At 38.0% G+C, this 27210-nt stretch overlaps 1 protein-coding gene across 2 annotated transcripts in view; it reads right to left on the bottom strand.

The window, feature by feature from the left end:
- The window catches only part of CCDC169 (coiled-coil domain containing 169), a 53385-nt gene extending 31950 nt beyond the window's left edge, over nt 1-21435 (bottom strand). Inside the window, exons 1-4 of one of the 2 annotated variants that reach the window (XM_058687428.1) lie at nt 21206-21435; nt 19365-19444; nt 11044-11154; nt 10922-10962 (exon numbers count right to left, since the gene is read on the bottom strand). In XM_058687428.1, coding sequence (XP_058543411.1) covers nt 10922-10962; nt 11044-11154; nt 19365-19444; nt 21206-21288 — 315 coding nt within the window. In that variant the 5' untranslated portion in view covers nt 21289-21435. The remainder of the gene's footprint in view (nt 1-10921; nt 10963-11043; nt 11155-19364; nt 19445-21205) is intronic. The other variant, XM_058687418.1, reaches the window with a different exon arrangement.
- Between the last annotated feature and the right edge of the window lie 5775 nt (nt 21436-27210).

Here is a 27210-nt window from a genome sequence, read left to right as displayed (position 1 = left end):
GCAAATTAAAACAACAAAATATCACCACTCATCAATTAGTATGGCTAAAATCAACAACACTGAAGACACCAAATGCTGATGAGGATGTGGAGAAACAGAAACTCTCATATATTGCTGGTGGGAATGCAAAACGGCACAGCCACTTTAGCAGATAGTCTGGCAGTTTCTTATAAAACTAAACATACTCTTAACATACGAGCCAGTGATTGCACTTCTTGGTATTTACCCAAAGGAGTTGAAACTTATGTCCCTACAAAATCCTTCATATGGATGTTTACAGAAGCTTTATTCATAGCTGCCAAAACTTGGAAGCAACCAACATGCCCTTCAGTAGATGGATGGATATATGAACTGTGGTACATCCAGACAAGGAAATATTATTCAGCATTAAAACCAATGGGCTTTCAAGCCATGAAAAAACATGGAGGAATCTTAAATGCATATTACTAAGTAAAAGAAGCCAATGTGAAAAGACTAGATACTGTATCATTCCAACTATATGACATTCTGGAAAAGGCCAAACTATGAAGACAATAAAAAGATCAGGGGTTGCCAGTGATTGGGAGTTAAGAGTGGGGAGAAATAAGTGGAGCACAAAGGATTTTTAGGGTAGTGAATATAATCTGTATGATACTACAAGGATGGATATATGTTGTTATACATTTTCCAAACCCATAGAATGTACAAAACCAAGAGTAAACCCTAAGGCAAACTATGGACTTTGGGTGATTATGATGAGTCAATGTAGGATCATTCCAGTGAGTAATGTTGATAATGGGGAGGCTATGCATGTGTAGAGTTAGGGAGTATGTGGAAAATCTCTGTGCCTTCCTCTCAATTTTGTTAAGAACCTAAAACTGATTTTTTTTAAAAAAAAGTACTAATTAGAAGTGCCTAGGTGGCGTGACCAGTAGAATGTCTGACTCTTGATTTCAGCTCAGGTCATAATCCCAGGGTTGTGGGATTGAGCCCCGTGTTGGGCTCTGTGCTAAGCATGGAGCCTGATTAGAAGCCCCTCCCTCTCCCTCTGCCCCTCTGCTCCACTTGCTCTCTCTCTAAAATAAAAATAATAAATAAATAAATAATTTTAAAGTATTAATTAATTTAAAAAAATCGTTCTGGAGAGAAAACAAGGACACATTCTGGATTTTGTAAAAACTATTAGGCATTAAATACTCTGGACCATTAAAAGCAAGTTATTTGTAATTATTCATTTATAAAATTATTATACACATCAGAAATCCTTTAAAATTATAAAATTATATTCCAATAACTTTAAGGCTTATTCTAGATTTGGCTTCTTTATTTTGACTCCAAAATGAACTATTTTTAAAAATTATTTTATCAAAGGCATACTCTCTCATCCCAGCACTTATAATTTATTAGAAGACCTATAACTTAACGTTCTTGATCTTCCTAAGGAGCTCTTTTTATCTGATTATATAATGAATGGTCACATACTAGAAAACTACAGCCTGCAAAGACATACTAAAGCTATAGCCAAATTGAAGACTCCACTGGAAATTAACCAAAAATAAATCACATATACAAAAATTAATTATTCTCTTATCATGGAAGAGCTGTTTTGTTTCTGATACTAATGAGTTCTTAATCTTTCACCTATTTCCTCAGAAATGAGAAAAGGTCACTTTCTAATAGTACATTGAAACAACAGGGTAAAAATAAGAAACTTCAGCATACTTTTACATACCTGAAATCAAATATACTTACTTGGTTTTTTTTAAGTCCCTTTCTTCTATCTCAAGTCAAAAGGAAGTTCTATTAGCCACCTATTTTTTAAGCAATGGTAGTTGCTATACTATACTAAGGAACACATAAAAACTACAAAAAAAATAACTCTATTGAATGCTTACAAGAGAAAAATATGAGAATACAATTAAATCACAGCTCCTAGATATGTAGTACTTTTCAATGAAGGCAATTGCAGCAGTGAGTGGATGCAGCCTTCTGTGTGCTTAAGTACCAAGTGCCCCCTTGTGGACAATATTGTTATTAGATTATATATAAAATTTGTGTAACTTGTTTTGTGATTTGAGGCTACACCTGTCTCCAAATTGACACATGATCTTTGGGGAGAGCACAAACTTGGTGATATCTGGGACAGAATACATCAGGAAGCAGTCTAATATGGATTCTACAGATCTACCACCAGCCAGATGCCTAGTGGGAACTCTACCTCTCGCTTTGTTTATATCACATTCTTGAGAATCCAAGATCCCTTCAGTAATCCTTTCACTATATGGCTGATATATCACTTTAAATACAAATATATTTAGAGATTTCAGTAGTGCTTTTGCTTCATTACTATCAATTCCCAGTTATTAGGCTCTAAAATATGTATTTATGGCTTTAAAAACAGAATTTCTAACAATGTTCTGAATGTGGAAATGACCAGAATGAGCCCAGTAGGAGCATGACTGGATGCTTCAGTGAGGTAATAGCTCTCAGGAAGGTCCAAACTGGGCTGTATGTTTGTCCAGGACCCCATGAAGCAGTGTAACTAAAAGAAGAATCTGAATCACAATAAAGGGAATCACGTTCAGGAAAACGGTATGGGGCATCAGGATGAACAAAAGAGTAGCACGATGATTAAGGACATTGGAAGTCGGCATGTGGAACATAAACAGACCAAAATAGAGAATGATATGAAGGGAGAGTCTTGTTTCTTTGAAGGATCAAGTACATGATGAAGAGACTAGTCCAGCTGTTTGAAGGAATTTGTAAGACTTAAAACCATCTCTTCCTTCAAGCCTCTCCTGTTAATAAGCAGGACTAGGAGAGGGGTTTTGTGGTTTGTCCTAAGGAAAGCTGAAACATACTTCAGAAGGGAAACTAGATAAATATCCAAAAATTAACATTTCAAGAAGTCAACTGACCAAAGGATTAACTTGCAAAGAGGCCAATTCACCTAGGATTCTAAACTTACCAAGTCATCAAAAATTTGCTTTTAGTAGCATCTTCCATACATATGAACTTATGACCTAAACATATTCTTTTTCTGAATATATTTTCAATGATGATACTAAATGTAAACCATTTTCATAAGTTTTAGTTTCTAACTAATTGAACATTCTTTAAAATGTTACTAAGGTTATTTTCATAAGAATGTATTCAAAGATTTAGATTTCAGCAAATTAATTTCCTATGACTTGATATTCTACAAACTGATCAAGAGTCTTCCAGAGAACATTTAATGTGAAACTCAACATTTTCCTAAATAATATTTCTCTGTTTCCATACTTTCTCCTCCATGTCTCCCATCACCACATAGCCTTGTTGGCTTTAGGAGCAGGATCTTCTGTGCTATATCCATCTGACTGGCAGAGTGTTTGCTCTGGTGAGAGGTTTCCGTAAGGGTCCAAGCTGTCTGCATGTACTGAGAAACAAGGGAATGCACTGATGGGAAAAAGAAGCAGAGAGAAATAGAAGTGCTATGGTTTGAATGACTGTGACCTCCCCCAATTCATGTGTTGAAATCCTAATGCCTCATATGATGGCCCTTTGGGAGATGCTCAGGTCATGAGGGTGGGGCTCTCATTAATAGGATAATGCTCTTATAAAAGAGACCCCACAGAGCTCCCAAGCCCCTTCCCACCATGTGAGGACACAGCTAGAAGGAGCCATCTCTGAACCAGAAACTGCTGTTACCAAACACCATATTTGCTGGTGTCTTGATCCTGGACTTCCAGCCTCCATAACTGTGAGAAGTAAATCTCTGTTGTTTTTAAGCCACACAGTCTGTGGTATTCTTTTATAGCAGCCTAAACAGACTATAAGATAAGGGGTCATCAATTTTATGACTGCTAATGAATCAAGGAACAGGACTTCCACCATGCAATAGAGTTGACCGCAGGGATACGATAGAACTTTTTGATAAAGACTTTATAGTAACTTTTCCCAAGAGAGACTACCCTGTAACTCTTTCTCTGAGGGACACATATCCCCTAAATCTGTTGTTGTTGTTGTTGTTGTTGTTGTTGTTGTTGTACTCAAAACATTACTGGGGAACTACCTATGGGGCTATCTATCAGGAGCCATAAAGTTCTGATAAAGAGTTCAGCTGAATTCTCAGCTTTGTATTCTAACTGGAGATTAATGAGGAAGCCTAGAGTGCCAAGTCAGAACCTGAAAAATAGCTATTGCTCATCAGAGACAACACAGCCTAATTATCATTAACTTTCAGTCATTTGGAATGCTTAAGATAGATTCTAGTCTGCTAGTGAGTGAATGGATACAGATCTTTGCTCAATACACCAGGAAATTCTTGGAGGGAACATTAGGTAAGCACTAGGTTCTTCTGGTAGATGCAAATAGAAGAGGTTAGAAAATGTCCACTCAGCAACCCCAAAGAAGTAAAAGTTCTGTGCTTTTTCTTAGATCCCTGAAGAGCCCCCTGCTTTCTGGACAGGTACTAAGGAGCCATAGAATTCTACTATAGTTTTAGGAAGATACCAGAAGATTCACAACCTCTGTAACAGCACAGCTGAATAAGTGAAAACATATGGCACAACTTACCCTTGCCCTTATTTTCTTGAAATGTACTAAGGTTAATTTCACAACAGACTTTGTTCTAATGAAACTTAGAGTTCCCTCTAAAGTTCCTGTTATCAAGGGAAGGGAAGAAAGGAACTAACACTTTATTGAGAGAAGTGCTTACGGTGTCAGGTATTATGCTATTGGCTTTATATATAACTCTAATAATACTTATGACAAACTTGCAAGAGGGCTTAATTAACTCCATTTTACAGATGAGGAAATTAAGCCTCAGAGAAATGAAATAATCTCCTTAGTGTCCCATAGTCTGAATTTGAATCAGGGCAGTCTAATTCTAAAAGCCATGTTTCTGGGTCAAGTGGGTTACACTGACTCCAACTGTCTCACCCCTGCTTTTTCACTACACTCATTTTCTCTCAGTATCCTATCTTCTCATTAGCATTTGCTTACCTTCTTTCCCCTTTGAATCAATAATGTGCTGGAACTTCGGACCATGTGCTTTGTCCTACCCTGCACCTGAAATTTCCTGGAGAACATTCTTCTGCTAAACATTCATTAAAACCTTCTTCTCCCTTCACTTCTGTAATGCCACCCTTTTCCAGCTCTCCCTTCTCCCTTTCTCAATATTTTTCCTTGTCAGTTATCTTCACTGAATTGCCTCCTCAGCTAAAACCTTAAGTGTTAGTATTCCCTAAGATTCCATCCTCAATCCTACTTTTCAGACCATGTATTTCTTTCTGAACAATCTCATACTTTCATGACTTCAAATGACACTGATGACTCCATGATCTCTCTTTATGGAAAGACAACTTTCCATGGTCTAAAGTCATGTCCAGATGTTTACTGACCACTATCATCTATGTAACATACACAACACTACACTCAATTCCTAATACTCCACCTAGTTCTGATTCCTACAGTGTTGGTTCACTGTAGTCATTGTTCAAGCGAGAGCCCTTAATCATCCTCCAGTCCTCTCCCAGTCTCACCCCAGCATCCAAGTACTCATGAAATCCACATTCCTAAATATCTCTTAAATCTGTCACGTTGGCTCCATCCCCATATACTACTGCCCAAGTTGAACAACTCACCCTCCCTCACCTGGACTGCTACAAAAGTATCCTAACTGGTTTCCCTGCCTCAAATCTCACTGACCCTGGGAAAGCCTTTCTCCATGGGGGTAAAAGGCTTTTAAAATCTATATTAAATACTTCAAAAGCTTCCTATCACATATAAAAAGGTTCACACGTATACAAAATCCTGTTATCAAGGGCCTGCTTATATTTCCAGTCGTATCTCCCATCACCTCTTGTATTTATTCCAGACCTACTGAACTAACTGTAGGCCTGAGATGTCTTTAGATTGATTCAGAGGGATTCTATCATTCTTTGAAAATATGCATATATCATGATCTAAAAATTTCACTCTATGTACGCTAGAGCAGTGATTCTCAAACTTTGGTGTATATCTGAATTATCTGGAGTTAATAAAGAACTCAGAAATGGCAAGCTGGTTGAAGGATAGGGCTGGCCTTTGTATTTTTATGAAGTTTCCTATGTGATTCTGTTACCTACCAAAGTTTGAGGACCACTGACCTAAAGCAAGGGCCAGAAAACTATAGCCTGAAGACCAAGTCCAGCCATAGCCTGCTTTTGTAAGTCAAGATTTGTTAGAATAAAACCCTACCTATTCATTTAGTTATTGTCTACAGCTCCTTTCACACTATAACGGCAGCAGCAAACAGAGATCATATGGCCTGCAAAGCTGAGAATATCATCTAGCCCTCTGTAGAAAAGTTAGCCAACTCTAGAGGAACACTTTACACTAGAAGACATGTATTAAGCATGTTCCCTGTGGCAATGTTTGTCATAGTGATATTTTGAAAAATCCACAATGTACATAAATAGGGGAACAAATGAAGACATATAGATATAAAGTGGAATACTATGTAGCAAACAAAATTTATCAGATCCTTATGTATTAACATGGACAGAATTTTAAAAAAGCATGTGTGCAACATGATATTTTTATATGAATTTTTAGATACAATATCTGTAGAAAGGTATTTAAAAATAAATTGGAATGATGTATACCAAATCCATGATAGTACTGTCCTATAAAGAGGAAGCAAAGGGAGAGAGACAGGGAGAGAAACAAAAGGGTCCTCGACTCTATAGATTGTTTTCATTAAAATACTGAAATCAAAAAGTGACAAAAACTAAAGAGTTACGAATACTAGAATATATTGGTTGTCAGATTATCCTCTGTGAGTTTTATTCTATTCAAAATTAAAACCACAAATAACCTAACATATTCAAATATAGGGAAAAAGAATTGAATATTAATAATCCAATGCAATGGAAAATAACGTAGCTTTCAAAAATATACAGGAAGAAAATATAACATAAGAAAATCATTGGTTTAATTGTCCATGACTACTACAGGATACAAATTTATCCACAAAACAAGGTTGAAATTCTAAAATATATATTTTAGAAATGCTTTCCTTATATTCTGGTTTCTTTTCGAATAAATCTTTTACCTTTTACTAAAAAAAAAAAGTATGTCCTTATTTTTTTCCTTTTTTGGGGTTCATTTATTCACTGGGTTGTAATTTTCATTTTTTTAATGTTTATTTTTGAGAGAGAGAGAGACAAAGCACAAATGGGGGAGGGGCAGAGAGAGAGAGAGACACAGACACACACACACACACACACACACACACACACACACACACACAGAATCCAAAGCAGGCTCAAGGCTCCAAGCTGTCAGCACAGAGCCAAACGCCGGCCTGAGCACAAGAACCATGAGATGATGTCCTGAGCTGAAGGTGGACGCTTAACCGACTGAGCCACCCAGGCGCCCCGGGCTGTAATTTTTAATCAATATACATGCATGCAAAACTTTTAAAAAAGAGGCCAACAGTAGATATGTTTGACTTAATACTTATCTTTGTCTTTTATTTTCTGAATAATATTAAATGAATGCATACTACTTTAAAATGAATGGTATTCATTGAAAATGATCTTGTGTGGCACATAGAGCTAATTGTATAACTGATACACATTCTCCCCTTCTTCCTACTACCATGCTCAGTAAAACACTAAATTTCTCAGTCTTCCTTCAGGATACAGGAGGCCACATGATGCAGTTCTAACCAATGAGATGTAAGGGGAGATGTTGGGTGCAGCACGTTGGAAAATACTTTGAAAGAAAACAGATTTGACTGGCCTTCACCTTTGCCCTTTTCCCTTCATCTACTTCTTTCTTTGAAAGAGAAGGTGAAGCAGGTGAGAAAGTGAAGCAGCCATCTTGTGACCATGCTGGACAAAAACCACTCATTAAAGGACCGAGTGGAGAGTCAAGAGTCTGGAGGAGCCATCATACCAACCCCAACTGCATCCCTCTAACACTTCCTGTTACATGAGAAAACAAAACGAAACACCTTACTGGTTTAAGCCTTTCTTTTACACGCAACCAAATGTAACCCTTTACTGAAATATCTTGCTAAAATTAAATTCTAACAAATTATACTGCTGAAAGGCACTTTAAAGATTACCTCATCTATATAGTACCTGCGGGTGAGAAAAATAATCTTCAAAAAGGTTGAGGGCTTGACCATTCTGTATCAGAACAAGGACCAGAACTTCATTCTCACTTAAGTGAATACTTTTTCTAGAATACTAAAATCAAGTCCACTTTTATGACCCAGTTTGTACTTACTTAATATTTTATGTATTTTTTTCTAAATGATAACATTTTTTTAAATGACATATATATTGGTCATAAATTAGTATTCACCCCTGTTTTGCCCATACACAAACTTGCAATTTGAAGTTAGTCAAAATTGGTATTCAAACTGACATCAATTTCTTACGTATGTCTGTATAGGTTACTCCTAAAGACTAAACAATCTACAACAAAGATTAAGAATCAGTAAATTTATAAAAAGTGTTTCATTTCATATTCTATCCCCGCCCAAAAAACAATTTAAACCCTTTTCTCCAATTATCAACCTAATAGGAAACCAAAAATGTCTGCATTTCATAGAGTATATATCTGAATTTCATAAATCGTGTTTTTATATAAAGAATAAGACTTAATATATTCTCTTTTAACCTTGAATAAAAGATTTTGTCATTGGATATCAGATTCTTGGATCCCAATGCTTTTTGCTCAGTAGTTGGCTACTTCTATCACCAGCTCCTTGGCTAGATTCCTAATCTGCTGCTGTTCAGACAAGCTCCTCCCAGATTCCATGTGTAAGAAAACCTAAATACTCATGCATGCAGGGTATCTGCCCCCAAAATAGAGAGAACCAGCTCCTCAAGAGCTGCACTTTCATTATCTTTCCTTTCTGCTTGGTACCTGGCCCTACTCTTGGTTCTTCTAAAATGTCTTCAGTCCTTTACTGAAAAGAAATAAAATTATCTGTCTCCAGAGCTAAACCTCTTAGAAGACCATATTTTTTTCAAGATTAACACAAACTCATCAAAGGGAAGAAATGTATTTTTTGTCAACATGAGTATGTTATGGAGTCTGAGGCACCAGTTAGAAAGCCAATCAAATGCTTCTTGGGTTGCTCTAGAGTACTGCACCATGGCACAGCAGCTCCTGTGGCCACTCTCCATAAGGCTGGAGATACCCAATTTCTTAAGCTAGTACTGAGGATAAGTTATCAAGAAACAGGGAGCCAGAATATTTTATATTCTATATTCTATAGGTAGAATTAAAATTCTATCTACAGTTAAGAAAGACAAGGCTTAAAATAGCCCTTGCAGCAATTTCTAAATACCACAAGATGGGGATATGACTCTATGGTAGGGGGAAAAAATGTTATGTTCCTGACTTTCCAAGCCATAGTAATAAAGCTATTTCTGGGTTGAAAATAACGGAGGTGTACAAATTAGATTATTTCTTTCCTGAATCATTATTTTAAAAAATACAAGATTTTTCTGTATTTTTCACTAAAGGTCTGCAGTTATTCAAAGAGCAATCTCCATAAATGCTCTGGTCCCCAGGACCTCTGTGAATATAGCAGTCAGTTTAGTGCTCTATGTACCACTATTAAAAAACATATTACTTCTGGTAAGTGATATAGAACGGCTGTTGGCATAGTATGGTGTAGTCAAATGGGCATAAGTTTTTTTTAGAGGAAGAGAATTGACCTCCACATTTCCAGACTGTGTGATTTTGATCAAATCACTTAGTCATTTTTTTTGTTTTTGTTTTGAGAGATAGAAGAGAGGGCGGCGGGAGAGGGGCAGAGGGAGAGGGGCACAGGAGGAGGAGGAGGAGGAGGAGGAGGAGGAGAGAGAGAGAGAGAGAGAGAGAGAGAGAGAGAGAGAGAGAGAGAGAGAATCTTACGCTGGCTCCACACTTAGCATGGAGCCTGATGCAGGGCTGGATCCCATGACCCTGGGATCATGGCCTGAGCTGAAATCAAGAGTTGGACACTCAAATGACTAAGCCACCCAGGTGCCCCTCACTTAGTCATTTTAAGCTTAGTGTCACAGGTATTAAAAGGAGTAATATTAAATTTTATCTCATGGAGTTATAATCCTGCCAATTTAGGTCAGTATTATATTTTCATTTTCATATTAGCTACCCTTGATTTTTAATAATATTTCCATGTTTTTCTGAATATTCCTTAAGTAAAAATGCAGCATGAGTTATAAAGAAAAGGCTATTTCCAAGCATGCTCTAGACCCAGCAAAAGTCATGCATCAGATCTTCTCTACATTTTAAAGGATAAACATTTAAATCAATGAAAAACAAATAAATGTTCTTTGTAAAATATAAAACATATGAATTTAAGTAATTTATCAGGAGGAAAGGATGTCATTAGGGCCGCCCAAAGAAAAAATAGGTAGATAAGCTCAATGAGGTTTCTTTCATGTTATAGGGTAATTTTGTGGGTTCTCTGTTGGATTATATATATATATATATATATATATATATATATATATATATAGTGTGTGTGTGTGTGTGTGTGTGTGTGAATGTGAATATATATGTGTGTATATCTATACATGTGTATATGTATATTCCAGAGGAAGTGGAATGCAAATGTTTTTACGTAGGTAAAGATTTGTATTTCTGTGTTTAATAGGCTCTTTTAGGTTACAGAATAAACACACTTGTGTTTCCACCCAGCCTGATTATTGAAATTCTTTTTCTTCCATTTTGGTTGTACCTGCAACCCTGCCCAGCTTTATAAGGTGGACATTAAGTTGAAGATTTTGCTACAGAACTCCTTACTTCCTAGGAACCGTTCCAATGAACAAAATACTTTATTTGTCACTTGATACAGTCTTTAAATGTTTGGGAGGATCTATTTTTTAAAAAAGTACATAATTTCTTTCCTTCAATTATTCTTCTTATTTAACCAGCTTTTACTCACCACTGGCATTTTTTCATAGACACGGATAAAAGACAATCTATCTACAACAAAGCAAATATGAACAATTAATATTCTATCACTTTTAAATCAACTTAAAAACATATATATAGTTGCTTCTGTACCTGAAGGATTTCCACAAATTTTTTTCATTTTCTCTTCTAGAGAAACAATTTGCTTTTCTAATTGATCATTCAGTTCAAGTTGTGTCTCATAACGAACTTTCCATTCACCACCTGAGTGAAAAAGAGGGGAAAATCAAGATCACTTTGCCACCTCTCATTTATTCATTACACCACCATTAATTGGCTCAATCTTACTGTACTTGACTTTGTTAGCAATATAGACGAACTAGAGTGGCTAATTTTTTTTTAATGTTTTAATTTATTTTTGAGAGAGAAAAACAGAGCATGAGCAGGAGAGGGGCAGAGAGAGGGGAGACACAGAATCTGAAGCAGGCTCCAGGCTCTGAGCTGTCAGCACACAGCTGGATGCGGGGCTTGAACTCACAAACCATGAGATCATGACCTGAGCTGAAGTCAGACACTTAACCAAATGAGCCACCCAGGTGCCCCTGATTAAATTACTTTAAAAAAATATTTTACATCCTTCTTATAAACCTGAACTGCAATTCATAGATATTATAATCTACCAACACATCTAAGTCAATATAACAACTTAATTCTAATATAATATAAAGACAGGTAATATTTTTTTTAAGATTTGGGGGTTTTCATTTTGTTTATTTTTTATTATTTTTTTAACTGTTTCTTTAATTTTGAGAAAGAGAGCACGCGAGCAAGGAAGGGGCAGAGAGAGAGGGAGACACAGAATCTGAAGCAGGCTCCAGGCTCTGAGATGTCAGCTCAGCTTGAGCAGAGCTTGAGTTTGTGAACCACAAGATCATGATCTGAGCCAAAGTCGGACACTTAACCAACTGAGCCACCCAGGTGCCCCTAGAGTGAACTAATTTTTAAGTATGCATTTCTCTGTTATGTAGGATCTTTCAGATTGCAGACAGTAGATTCACAGTCGGATTACCACCCAGCCAGACTTCACTAGGACTAATGTGATTCCTGGTCTTCTCACTCCCTAACCCCTTTGTCCTTTAGTTCCTCATGTATCTTTATACAGAATTCTATTAGAGGGACTATCAGGAAAATGTTTCTTTCATAGGAACTTGAAATATCCATACATAACAGCATAAATAATACTGACCCTCCATCCAATGTCATGTTCATTTTCTTTCCTTTGCAAACAAATTCTGAAGACTGTTTGCTATGTATAAAGTACACAATGCCTTACATGTATTAAGTAACTATTCCTCATTTTAAAAAACTTAGTTACCTATTATACAGATGAAGAAACCAAGGGTCAGAGATGTCAAACAACATTCTTAAGATGACAAAACTAATAGATGAGGGAACTGGGTTTTATCTGACTTGAAAGTGTACTCTCTTGTTTGGAGAGAGAGCAAGCCAGCGGGGGATGGGTAGAGGGAGAGAGAATCCTAAGCAGGCTCCACATCCAGGACAGATCCCGACGTGGAGCTTGATCTCATGACCATGAGATTATGACCTGGGCCAAAATCAAGAGTCAGACACTTAACCGACTGAGCCACTCAGGTACCCCAAAAGTGTATCTTGTTAATTGCTATGCAAATACATGTAGCTGCCTATTCAGGCATCTTCTCTTGTCTGTAAACAGGTTTCTTTCACCAAACCCCTTTGGCTATTAAGGGCAAAACATCTGTCTTATTGCTACAGGAGAGGAGGAGAATACAGCCTAGAATTTAAACATCTTTGGTCGGCTTCAGGGCCCAAAGCTAATTTTATTTTATCTTGAAAGTCACACTTTATATAGAGAAAAAAAGATAGCTTGCTTCTAAACTGTAAATGCGCTTTACATTTATGAGGCGATGTCTGCTCCATAATAGTTGACAGAGGAGTCTAAGCAGAAAGAGTAGTAGCACATACTACTGGCCTCAACTTTCTCAACCCAGCCACACATGTCTCCCTTAGCCCCCTCATCTCTAGCAAATCACCCTCCCAAACTGAACTTGAAAGTCATTAGTCCAAATGCATTAGGGAACAAGAAAAGAGAAGCCTGAAGAGAAGCCTGAAAGAGAAGAGAGACTGAACATTTATCCAAAAGATACCAGAGTCCAAATAGATGGAGTTATCTGTATAACCGACTAGCTGAAGTCTCCCTTTGTTGGGACCCCTTTTCCCACCATGGGAATGGGGACTTCAGAGCAAAATCAGAACAGTTACTGAAACATTAAGAACGTAAGTCATTCTGAACACATCTGACTATAGTTTATAAATGTTTGCCTCCACTTTAAAAATATTACTGATCTAGAGATCCTCAAATACAAGTAAACCTAATAGTATACTATCATGTATTAATGTTAATAAGCGCAACGCCTTGGAGGTAATGATGTCAATGTTCACATCCCCCAGTGTGGTGAACTGACCTCAAACATACACACTCAAATGTGTAACTCCTTCAGTGTATACAGACGGCTCTGCATTGTAGGGGACAAAAGACAAAGAGTAAGCATACTGACTGTTGAATTAAAGGAGAAAATTGTAAAACAGTAGTGTCTATTAAAAAAGGAGAAAAAATAGTCTTGATGCTACTGTAGTAGGGTCACATTGGGACTTTCATGGGACCTTGACCCTGTTGCCTTAGTGGGCCTCTTCCCCCATTAAAAAAAATATATTAAAAATTCTATTTTACTACTATGTTGGTATAAAGACAAACATAATCCAGACTGGATCATATTCATTTTTTTCTTCTGATTTTAAAATAAAATATCTCATTGGCCTCTAAAAGTAACATCAAGGGACCTTAATAATGTCCCGACTGTGCCTAATGGATAAGTCAGCCAGAGCAGATATGAAAGCAAGCTTGGCTAATTCTAGGTCAACTTCTTAATAGAGTACAAATTAATCTGTTCAGAGCAAAGAATACACTGTTCTTAAGCTGTCTAGACTATTGGGTAATCACTGGGACTGATGTCCAGAGTTAATTTGGAATAACCTTTGTTTGATATTTTTGCAATGAGTTCATATCTAAATCTAATCTATCCTGCCTGCATTAATTACTGCCACTTTGCCAAAGTTGACCTGAGAGTGTATTCATTGCTGTTTTGATCTTGCTATGAGGAAGAAGACACAGAAAACAGGAGAATCTATTTTAGAAAAATCTTAAGATGTATAAACTAACTGAGCCCAACTGATCAGTTTCTGTTGTTGAACTGACAGGAAAAGACAAGACAGATCTATCAAACAGTTAAATAAAACATTGATTTGTTCCAGGTAAATTATGTCCCTAACCCTGGGAAGACAATGTGTACATTATTAATAATTCATTAATTAACAATTAATCAATTAACATTCAAGTGCATAAAAATGAGGACTATATAACTTACCAAAACCTGCAGCCATCACTGATTTACATGGCTAATACAAAAATGTGTTATAATTTCTGATTCCTTAACAAGTGGATGGAGGCCCACAAAACTGGAGATTAATAAAATTGTTTACTTTTCACAAAACAGCATTGGCTCCCACAAATCACATCAACTTCCTACTTATCAAGTATTTCCTTTTTTGAAAAAGGACCACACTGATTATTTCTTTCCCTACCACACTTTCTTCTGTGATAACCCAAAAGTACCCAAAATATTAAGGTTTACAATTTTTGCATAATTCTTTATCCATCTTTATTTATTTAAAAAAAATTTTTAATGTTTATTCATTTTTGAGAGACATAGAGAGAGACAGAGTGCAAGCGAGGGAGGGGTAGAGACAGGGAGACACAGAATCTGATGTAGGCTCCAGGCTCTGATCTCTCAGCACAGAGCCCAATGTGGGGCTTGAACTCACGAACCAGTAGATCATGACCTAAGCCGAAGTCAGACGCTCAAGCCACTGAGCCACCCAGGCGCCCCATCCATCTTTAAAATGCAATAATGTTTAAAGTATGTTTTCAGGGGCGCCTGGGTGGCTCAGTCGGTTAAGCGTCCGACTTCAGCTCAGGTCACGATCTCGCGGTCTGTGGGCTCGAGCCCCACATCAGGCTCTGGGCTGATGGCTCAGAGCCTGGAGCCTGCTTCCGATTCTGTGTCTCCCTCTCTCTCTGCCCCTCCCCCGTTCATTCTCTGTCTCTCTCTGTCTCAAAAATAAATAAACGTTAAAAAATAAATAAATAAATAAATAAATAAATAAATAAATAAATAAAGTATGTTTTCAACAGGGAAGAAGAGTGGCAGTAAAAAATAGCAAGTTTTTCAGGGTGTTTGAGTGGCTCAGTCGGTTGAGTATCCAACTCTTGATTTCAGCTCAGGTCATGATCCTGGGGTCATGGGATCGAGCCCTGTGTCGGGCTCTGCACTGAGTCTGTAGCGTGTTTGAGATTCTCCCTCACTCCCTCTCTTCCTCTCTCTTTCACTCTGTCCTTCTCTCCCACTCTCTCTCTCTCTCAAAAATATTTTAGATTAAAAAAAAATACAATTTAAAAAAACAGCAAGTTTTTTTTAATAGTCTTGATACTAAGGGAAGTTAAGAGACATCTGAAACTAACCCAAATAAGAGATGTAGTGCTATCTTTGAGACAGCCACAATAAACTCGACATCAAAATAGACGCTTCCTGATCTTAAGCACAACAGCAGCCAATGTATCAAGGCCTACAATACACTTATAATACACCAGTATTTAAAATACAGACTGGGGCGCCTAGGTGGCTCAGTCAGTTGGGTGTCCAACTTTGGCTTAGGTCATGAGTTCAAGCCCCATGTCAGGCTCTGTGCTGAGAGCTCAGAGCCTGGAGACTGCTTTGGATTCTGTGTCTCCCTCTCTCTCTGTCCCACCCCCACTCCCTCTCTGTCTCTCTCCCCCCTGCCTCAAAAATAAACATTAAAAAAATAAAATACAGATGATGAGGGGCACCTGGGTGGCTCAGTCGGTTAAGCCTCTGTCTTCAGCTCAAGTCATGATCTCATGGTTCATAAGTTCAAGCCCCTCACTGAGCTCTCTGCTGTCAGCACAGAGCCTGCTTTGGATCCCCTGTCTCCCTCTCTTTCTGCCCCTCCCCTGCTTGCGCTCTCTCTCTCTCTCTCTCTCTCAATTAATTAATTAATTAAAAATACAAAAATAAAATAAAATACAGACTATGAGGATAAAATTTAGCAGAAACATTTGTGTCTCTTGGTGGAAAAATATCCTGAGTAATACTCCTTCAGTAACTCTAAAAACAAAAAATAAGCACTAATTTGTAAAGGAAAAATAAAATTGCTTTGCAATCTCAAAGAGGGATCTTGTCTAGGATCAGTACAAGAAAAAGCAAAATCAAACCAAAAATGGAAACATTCTAGAAGTTTGATTCACGGTCAATTTTATGAATTGACATTGTAAGAGGAAGTTCATAAAGCAAGAGAAAATTAGGTGAAACCCTATCTTTTAGATGTGGATTTTTTGGGGGGGGGGGGGTGGGGGGGGTCTAAGAGAGATAGCAGTGTTAACAAAAACAAAGCCCACTAAGCAACAATGTCAAATAATACATTTTAAAGTGTTAAAAAAGAACACAGTTGAATTGGTTGAAACTTGACCCTACACAGACTTATTAAGTTCAGTCATATTTAATTGTATTGGTCATCGTATTTATAATGATAATAGTGATGAAGTTATGTTGACTTGAAAAGACTCTGTAAAATAAGAAAATGATAACAAGGAAAGGAAAAAGCCTAATATATGGCACTGTACTGGGCACTAGGGATACAAAAATAAAATAGACACAGCCCCAGCAGTCAATTAGCAGTAGGACAAGTGGTGGTGAGGGGAAACATACAGCCAGAACATTTGAGACTATTGGTTAAGTGGATGCGATGGAACATACAAAAGGACATCCAATGTGGAAGGTGGCAGAAGCCACTGAGAGATAGGGAGGTCAAGATTGAAGAGGGTCAAGAAATGCTCTCAGGGGAAATGGGACCTGTTCCAAGCCAGAGGAGGTGAGAAAGGATATTCAAGCAGCAAGAACAGCATGAACAAAAATACCTATGGGTCAACAAAGGAGAGGATACAATGAGGCAAAGAGTAACTCCTATGGTGAAGCTGACTCCCCACCAAATTTTCAGATTTCATGAGGAAAAATATCCCCAAAGTAGGACTAGTGAGTTTGAGTCATGTCTCTACCACCCGCTAGCTTATTTATGTGATCTTGAGCAAGTTACCTATCCTGCACCTCAATTTCTCATATCTAAAATAAGGTCAGGGGTGCTTGGGTGGCTCAGTCAGCTAAACTTTGTCCGATTCTTGATTTCAGCTCAGGTCATGATCTCACAATTCGTGAGACTGAGCCGAGTCAGGTTCAGTGCTGACAGTAAGAAGCCTGCTTGGGATTTTCTCTCTCTTTCTCTGCTCCTCTCCTGCTCACGCACACGCTCTCTCTCTCAAAATAAATAAATAAACTTTATAAAAATAATGAAATAAAACAAGGACAATTCAAGTTCCTAAATTATAGGATATTGGGAGGATTCATTAAAATATACAAAATACTCAGAACAGTGCAGGGCACACACAAAATGCTTTAAGAGTTAGTTGATATTGTCATTATTTTATTCTTCTTCTTTTCCATCATCACCATCAGCAGCAGCAGCAATTTACCACAAAACTGTTCTCCAAAAGGGTAGCACTACATTGCTAACAGTAATGTATAAAGTTCCAATTTCACTTAAAAAAAAAACAAAACAAACAAACAAACAAAAACTCTACTTCTTCAATAGGCAACAAATTGTATGTGTTTCAATTCAATTCAAATTTCTTTGAGGAAAAAACAAGTTGGATATTTTCCATACTCATGAATTCTCTCTGTTCTACTCATATTTATTACTGAGAACTTCATTTTTTTCTAATTGAATTGCAGAGCATATAAATGTAGTCAAAATATGGACCTTTTGTCTATCATCTTGACTACTAATGTATTTCCCATTACATTAGTAGGGAATGCCGTTTAACTTCTTGTATGTTGTCTTTTTTTTAATCCAGCTCCTCCCCATGAGAAGATTTGCTCATAATACAATTTGTTGGGCTTACATTTTACTAGTGGGCATGGTTATTCATTGCATGCATATCTGTGAGTGTGACACGTTTTGCCTGTAACTGGATAGATGAGAAAATTCAGCTAGGCTTGCCACTTCAACTACTTGGTAAGTGCACTCACAGTCCGCCTGCCACAGAGCCAGTTATAGCCCAGATATAGTTATAGCCCAGATGTGAAAACGTAGGAAGCTACTTCAGAATTGGGACAAAGAAGTGTTCTCCAATCAAGCTTTAAAAGAGCCTTGGGTACTTAAGAAAAGTAGCATTTTATTTCCTATATAGTTACTAATTCTTTTTGTTCATGGCTTCCCCAATAGAAAAGTATAAATGGGTTTAAGAACCAAAGTCCACCCCCATAAGCTTAATAAAACCCTACTGTTCTTTAGCATTCAGTTCAAGCACTGCCTCCTCTGGAAAGACTGTCTTTATGCCTTCATCTAAATTGTGTTAGGTTTCCTTAACTGGGTTTCCTCCTCATGCAGAAGTTACATCCCTTCTCATATTCATATTTTAGTTTGATACTTTCTCCCAATAGTCAGTAAACCTTTTTAGAACAGGGAAAAGAAAGGTCTTCCATTCAATGTGTTGAAATATGGCAGGTCTCAATATTTGTGGAATGAATTAGTATCTTACATACATTTTAAGTTTTAAAGATATGTGGGTATGTGAGTGTGCAGATGTGTGTGTGTACACAGCGCTCGTCCACCATTCCTTCAACACAAATAGCCAAAACCTAGATAAAGATTTTAAAGTTATGGTCAAATACAGAAGTTAAGACATGAGAGGTATTAAGTTAAATAGAAAACTTGTATTTTATTATCTACCAAAAACAATAATGTATTGATGTCATGTAACAAAAGTTTTGCTAACTAATGAACATTTTGAGGTTGTAAGTAGGTGAATAATTATGCAGTAACACGTTTGACATTGGAAATATTAGTTTTAGGGGTGCCTGGGTGGCTCAGTTGGTTAAACATCTGACTTCGGCTCAGGTCATGATCTCATGGTTCGTGGGTTCGAGCCCTGCATTGGGCTCTGTGCTAACAGCTCAGAGCTTGGAGCCTGCTTCGGATTCTGTGTCTCCCTCTCTCTCTCTGCTCCTCCCCAACTCATGCTCTCTCTCACTCTCGCTCTCAAAAATAAACATAAAAAAATTGAAAAAAAGAAAATATTGGCTTTAAAGCCTAATAATTAATAAATTATTATTAATGCTGCCAAAAAGCAGTGCTGAGATCTTGGTACTACTATTTCCTGTATTTAATTTAATGCACTACCAGTATCTTGGCAAAATAAACAATAATTATACCAGAGTCACATATAAAAATATTTATTTACATACCTTTGTCATCAGTATTAAGTTTGGCTTCCAGTTCCTCTATCTTGTGTATTATTTCAAGCATTGATAGTTGCACTATATCCCTATTATTACAAATATCTTGTTAATTATGATCCAATTATAACATGAAAAGAATAACACATATCAATGCACAACTACTTTAGGAAGAATTTATTATGAAATGTCTCTAATTGAAGGCATGGTTGACAATCAGAAATCAGGCAAATGGAGGCTTCTGATTACCAAGGTCGACAAGGACACTAATATGCACTAAGGCTCAGAGGCCTCCAGGTGACCATTAGAAACCCTTTACTCTTAACTTAAATATGATCCCAAGAAGTTGTTATCTGGCTTCTCAAAGACCAGCAAATGAACTGCAATTTATTGGAGAACGGAATAGCTAGGTAACAACTGATAATCTGAAACAAAGAGGAAAAAAGAAACACTAATAAAAAAAAAAAAACCCACACATATACACACACATACAAATAGCATTCCAGAGATGATGTATTTAGGACATTAGTAAATTAGCACATTAACTATTAAAATTTGATGACCAAGGGGCACCTGGGTGGCTCAGTCGGTTGAGCGCCCAACTTCGACTCAGGTCATGATTTCGCAGTCTGTGAGTTCAAGCCCCGAGTCTGGCTCTGTGCTGACAGCTCAGAGCCTGGAGACTGTTTCAGATTCTGTGTCTCCCTCTCTCTCTGACCCTCCCCCGTTCATGCTTATGTCTCTCTCTCTCTCTCTCTCTCTGTCAAAAATAAAATAAACATAAAAATGTTTTTTTTTAATTTGATGACCGAATCATTTATGCACTATGTATTTTTGGTTGCGTATTATGTCAAAGCATTGTGCCAAATGCTTAAAATACTACAGTGAATAAGTGAACTGAACAATAGCAACAGCAGCGGCTTCCACTGAATGCTTATTATAAGCGGATGAGAAGCGCTTTACATTCTTTTCACTCAATCCTGCCAACAACCACATCAAGTGTAATAGTTCTTACACCTATCTTAGAGTTCGGAAAATTGAAGCTTAGTGGTTCATTAACTGGCCCAAGATCAGGTACTTACTAAGTGATAAGAGCTGGGATTTGAATTTATGCGGGATTCCTCTAAGTACTTACTCTTATAGTCTACTGCCTAAGGGAATATACAACCTGTCCCCAGAATGTTAATGGTTTAGTACCACATCAAGAAATAACTAACTAAAATAGTGTGGCTGGAGCCACAATAGAGGAAAGCTCAGGAAACTTTAGGGCACATAAGAGGGTCTAAATCTTGTGGGGCTGGCTGGTGGGACTGGGGTTATTTAAAAAAAAAAAAAAAAACTTAAAATGTTTCAAAGATTTAATATGAAGTATAATATTGAGTATTTTTAAGTATATAGGAGAGGCGTCATTTTTACAAAATGCCACCATTTTTTAAGTTCTTCTAAAGGGATGGGATGAAAGATAAGAATAACTAAAAAAAACCTTTGGAATTTGAAACAGAAAAGCTGAATTTAGTGTAACATGAAAACCAGACACATAGGTTAGCATTACAGTATACGTACACAATACACTCCCATCTGATCTGATCCTAAAGACAGAAAATCCTATCTCAAAATCTGCCTATTTCTAATACCAAATGCTTAATCAAAGAAGCAAATGAATCTTTCCTATAAAACACTGATTTTAGATGTCGCCTGATCTCCCGGGGTATTAATCACACTGCTTGTGTCACATTGACCTCAGGGGCTTCAGCTTTGAAGGGCAGAGCACACACAGGTGCATTTCCTTGAGCTACGTGTATATGAACCCTACACGCGCGCGAAAGTCCGCGCGCCGCCCTTCAACTCACTTCTGACGGATTTCTTCCAGTAACTCCTTTTCAAGGCGGTCGGTGCTCACGCCGTCGAAGTTGGCGCCTCTTCCTTCCTCCATAGTGTCAGGTCAGAAACGTCCCACGCCCTTCTCCTCTTACAGCTAACACCACAAGACCTGACACCCTCCCAGAAGCTGGGAACGTGAGGGCATTGTCTCGAGCTGTCACTAAGGTTTACTGACTCACAGTCGCCCGCTCTCGGCGCCTCGCGGTGACGTCACAGGGCGTTGCCCGGGAGCCGGGAAGGGCATTCCGAGCGAGTCGGGGAGCAGTACGCAGGCTGAGCCTTGGAGTGCTGCTAAAACAGAAAGAGGTCTCGCTGCCCCGGGAACACTTCGTCGAGAAAAGTTCCTCAGTGCCCGAAACCTGCGGCCTCATTCCTTTTCCCAAACTGGTGGAGGGGGCACGTGCACCAGCCACATGGCCAACTGCAAGGGAGTAAGGAACCCTTGGCTCTAGTGCTGTTTTAAACACTGACCCAAGCCCACTCTTCACTTTACTCTTAGTCCTTGTTAGGGAAATGCGGAATCCAAGAATGGCTGTGTCTTTCTTTGCTTCAGTTTACCGAGTACCAAAGGCTCTGGTTAAGGGTGAGGAGGAGCAGACCCTGAGAAGGCACTGCCTGACCTCTGAGTTTCCAGTCCAGATTGTTCTGTCTTTGAGTTTTGACAAATCTGGGGACTGATTGTCCATGGACATAGCTCAGAGCTGCCCACTACAGTTTGAAATTTCAAGCTTATATTTGTAATCACAAAGTTTGCATTCTGTTCCTGATAGGTCTGTGCTTTAGTATTATCCCTGGCTCCCATCCATCTTTGACTAGAAAGATTGATCTGCCTTTTCCTTTGACTTCTCTGGTGCATTTTCCCTACTGTGAATCAGTTTGAGAAGTGTGAATGTGAGACCTTGTTGTCTGACAGAAATCAGCACTAGTACTCTGGTACAGAATTTATTTTGCTTACTGCTTCATCTTTAGTGCTGAGAAGAGGGACCCTTAGTAGTTATGTACTGGTTATGCTAATAAACGACAATTTCTTTTTTAAGCATAAAAAGCACATGTGGTAAGTGCTTGTTTCATTTGGTTGCTGCTTATCAGCATATTTTTGGAAAGTTGATAATTTATGGGAAAAATATAAATAGCAAAAGTTTTCGACCTGTGGTTGCTACACTTAAAGTTTGTATAAAATAGAATTGTTCATTAAATGTGTGCTGCAGCTAAGTTAAGTCTTCAATTAGAAAGTAGGTTTTAAAGGAGAAAAGAGATTCAGGAAGTTTAAAAATCTCTATATTGGGGGATATTTTAAGCATGGGGACAGTTTGGAATTGAATTGTTTGAATAGAACATAAATGTAGTAAGTAACACATTTGATGGATAACATGTTTAATGTCCAAAAGAACAACCCAGATTTTGTAGGCAAAAGAGAATTTTAAGCATTTTGAAGAACCAGTGCAATTAATATCAGTTATGTACAAAGAGATGCTAAATATGTTCACTGCTTTAAAAATAAAACCTACAGGGGCACCTGGGTGGCTCAGTCGGTTAATCGTCCGACTTCAGCCTAGGTCATGAACTCACAGTTCGTGAGTTTGAGCCCTGCATCAGGCTCTGTGCTGACAGCTCAGAGCCTGGAGTCAGCTTCGGAATCTGTGTCTCCCTCTCTCTCTGCCCCTCCCTAGCTCACTCCCTCTCTCTCTCTCTCTCTGTTAGGAAATAAATAAACTTAAAAAAAATAAAACCTACAGTTAGTTTAAAAAAAAGTGTAATATGAAGGGCACCTGGGTGGCCCAGTTGGTTGAGCATCCAACTCTTGGTTTTGGCTCAGGTCATGATCTCACAGTTTGTGAGTTCAAGCCCTGCTCTCCACCCCCCACCTCCCAGCACTGTGCTGACGGTGCAGAACCTGCTTGGGATTCTCTCTCTCTCTCTCTCTCTCTCCTCTCCTGCTTGCTCTCAAGATAAAACCTTGAAAAAATAAAAATAAAACATAAAAAGAAGTGTAATATGAAAGAATTCTGTCAATTACTCAAGTGGTATGGCAAATCCTGCACTCCCACTTTTGTGCTCAGCCTGGGACAGGTTGTGGGGAGCAAGTTGCAGGTCTCCTCTCAGACACTCACCAGCGTCTATTCCCTGCCTTAGTGGCTTTCTCCTTTCTTCCCTGGCCAGAGTTCTCAGTTCTTCTCTCTTATAGACTCTCCTATAGACTTATAGGAGTGGGGGTGGGAGAGAGATAGGGATGGTAGAGGGATAGTCATGTATTATCTATTCTTCCAAATCTTTATGATTTGCACCTAAACAATAGCTTTTGAAATATCAAAAGCCAAGAATTGATGTTTTTGTTCTCTGGTTTCTTTGTAGAACCCCCTGCTTCTTGGGGTCAGGAGGAGCAAGAATTCTCTCCACCTGTAATGCTACTTCCAGATCACTACTCTTCATCTTCATGTAAAAACTCACGCCTCTGGTGCTGATTCATAGGGGCACACGTACCCCAATGTTTATAGCAGCACTTTCAACAACAGCCAAATTATGGAAAGAACCTAAATGTCCATCATATTATAAATATATATTTCTCTTGGTAATGTGAAAGAATGAAATCCTGCCATTTGCATCAACGTGGATGGAACCGGAGGGTATTATGCTAAGTGAAATATGTTTTCATTCATATGTGGAACTTGAGAAACTTAACAGAAGACCATGGGGGAAGGGAAGGGGGAAAAACAGTTACAGAGAGGGAGGGAGGCAAACCATAAGAGGCTCTTAAATACAGAGAACAAACTGAGGGTTGATGGGGTAGGGGGGAGAGGGGAAAATGGGAGATGGGCATTGATTGAGAAGGGCACTTGTTGGGATGAGCACTGGATGTTGTATGTAAGTGATGAATCATGGGAATCTACCCTCAAAACCAACAACACACTGTATACACTGTATGTTAGCCAACTTGACAATAAATTTTATTAAAAAAATAATTTAAAAGATTACAAAAAAACCCTCACTCCTCTGATATGCATGGCTTTACCTGAGCCGAAGTCAGATGCTCAACCGACTGAGCCACCCAGGCGCCCCTATTTTTAGTTTTTTGAGGAATCTCTATGCTGTGGTCCACAGTGGCTATACCAGTTTTCATTCCTACCAACAATCCATGAGGGTTCCCTTTTCTCAAATCCTTGCTGTACTTGTTTCTTGTGTTTTTTTTATTTTAGCCATTCAGACAGGTGTTAGGTGGTATCTCATCTAGGCCAGTTTTGTTGTCTTCTTTGGAGAAATATCTGTTCATATTGAAAAATTTAGTGGCGCTTGGGTGGCTCAGTAGGTTAAGCCTCTGACTTTGGCCCAGGTCGTGATCTCACGATTTGTGAGTTCGAGCCCCATGTTGGGCTCTGTGCTGACAGCTCAGAGCCTCGAGCCTGCTTCAGATTCTGTGCCTCCCTCTCTCTCTCAAAAATAACCATTAAAAAAAAAAACCCCATAAATTGGAAAATTTGTGTTTTTGGGTGTTGAGTTTTATAAGTTCTTTATAGATTTTGGATACTAACCCTTTGTCAGATATGTCATTTGCAAATATCTTCTCCCATTCCATAAACTGACCTTTAGCTTTGTTGACTGTTTCTTTTGCTGTACTGCTTATTTTGATGTAATAGGGCTTTTATAGTTTCAGGTCATATTTCTTTTAAGAAATGTTTTTTTAAAGTTTCTTAAAAGTTTAAAGTTTTATTTATTTTAAAGTTTTATTTTTATTTTTGAAAGAAAGAGCGTGAGCAGAAGAGGGGCAGAGAGAGAGAGGAAGACACAGAATCTGAAGCAGGCTCCAGGCTCTGAGCTGTCAGCACAGAGCCCGGTGTGAGGCTGGAACTCATGAACCGCGAGATCAGGACCGGAACTGAAGTCAGATGCTTAACCCACTGAGCCATCTAGGTGCCCCTCAGATCTTAACATTTAGATCTTTATAATATATTTTGAGCTTATTTTTGTGTATAAGTGGTCCAGTTTCATCCTTTCACATGTAGCTGTCCAATTTTCCCACCACTATTTGTTGAACAGACTGTCTTTTCCCCATTGCATATTCTTGCTTCTTTTGTGAAATGTAATCATGAGTTTATTTCTGGGCTGTTCTGTCCCATTAAGTGTCTGTTTTTGCATCAGTACCATAGTATTTTGATTACTATAGCTTTGTAATACATCTTAAAATCTAGGACTGTGATGCTTCCAGTTTTGTGTTTTTCAAGACGGCTTGCCTAGCTAGGGTCTTGTGTTTCCATACAAACTTTAGAATTATCCTAGTTCTAAAATGTTGTTGGTATTTTGATAGTGATTGCATTAAATCTGTAGATTGCTTTGGACAGTATGGACATATTAACAGTATTTGTTTTTCCAATCCACCGGCATGGAGTATCTTTCCATTTGTGTTATCTTCAATTTCTTTCAGTGTTATATGGTTTTCAGAATACAGACCTTTTACCTTCCTGGTTAAGTGTTTTCCTAGGTATTTTAATTTTGGTGCAGTTATAAATGGGCATTCCTTCCTGATGTAACACCATCTATTCCTCACTTCCCAAAGACTTCACAGTCATCCATTGTCTGACTTTGACATCAAAGTGGTCTTTCCACTGGAAGTCTTGCCCACACCTTGACCTTCAACTTGCAACTCTCATCACTTTAATCTCCACTCCACTTCCACAGCTATACTCTGAATCCTGTCATCAGAGTGACTTTAACTCAGAAAACTTAAATTAACAAAACTACCGCATACCAAAACCTCATTCTTTTAGGTCACAACTCAGATACTCTTTAAATAACAATGTTTTGTTAACCAGGGATATTGTCTATGAAGCTTCTTAAACCTGCAAATGCTAGGACCCTGTCCCTTATCACAGAGATCTTGGTTCTTTAATAGCACACTCTAACAATTTGCTCTTCAGCTGGCTTCCAATTTTGAACAAAATAGATTGGTGTGTGTATGTGTACAAAGAACACTTTCCATTAGTTACTGTTTCCTCCAATGAATAGCTTCTCCAGGGTGATCAGTTTCTTCACTTGTGACAACTTTTTACATAGAATACATTTGAAGATATTGGAGTTTTTTTCCCCACCTCATCGATGTTCTTATAATTTTTAATTCATCTTTCTGTATCTTTAAAATATATTGTGAATAGAAAAAAATTTTGAAGAAAACAAAGCTATCGAGAAATATAATGTTCTCTTTTAAGTATTTCTGTTGCTAAACTAAATTACAAAATGGTTAAAACGATAGGAAGTCTTGAATTTGGCAAGAACAGACCAGAGAACTAGTTTCTGTTTGTGCAGAGCTTTACTCAGGCTTACCTAAAAAGTGAAATATAAAAGGATTTCTGGCTAACAAGCCCTAAGCTTCACTTTTCTTAGCTTGCCCTAAAATACCCATGAAGACAGAGAAAAAGACAAGCTCACACTATCACCAAAACCGAAGACTAATGATCTGTTTGGTAATAACTTGGGCAATTTTCTACCAAGTATCAAGAGAGTGGAACTGTAATTTAAAATAAAATAAAATAAAAACAACTAGTGTAAAGCAGCTGAAATCAGAGGGTATCTATAAAGGCCATTTGTCCTTTCCTATCTACCTCAGTTTAAGAAAGATGTCTGGCCTATCACTCCATGTAGGTCTCTCCTTTTTGAGGTTAGTGTAGAACCTTTTTCATACTTTTAGATCTTCCTCAAGAACCTCTCTTTGATCTCTATCTCAGTTTCCGATTCTATAAAATGAAATTGTAATAGTATGTAACTCATAGGAATGTTGTGAGGTTAAAATAAGTTAATGTATATAAAAGCACTTAGAACATTAATGGCTCACAGTAAGCACTACATAAACGTTAGCTATCATTATTTCTAGACAGTTGGTGCCTTGACGTACTCCCAGAAAACTACCCTATACAGCATGAGGAAGGGACGGTCTGTTGAGGCAAAATGAGGAAAAACCCTGGTAGCAGTAAATATTGAGAACTGT

Source organism: Neofelis nebulosa, chromosome 1 (assembly GCF_028018385.1).
Source record: "Neofelis nebulosa isolate mNeoNeb1 chromosome 1, mNeoNeb1.pri, whole genome shotgun sequence".
NCBI classification, from domain to species: domain Eukaryota; kingdom Metazoa; phylum Chordata; class Mammalia; order Carnivora; family Felidae; genus Neofelis; species Neofelis nebulosa.
This window is presented reverse-complemented; position numbering and strand designations above follow the sequence as displayed.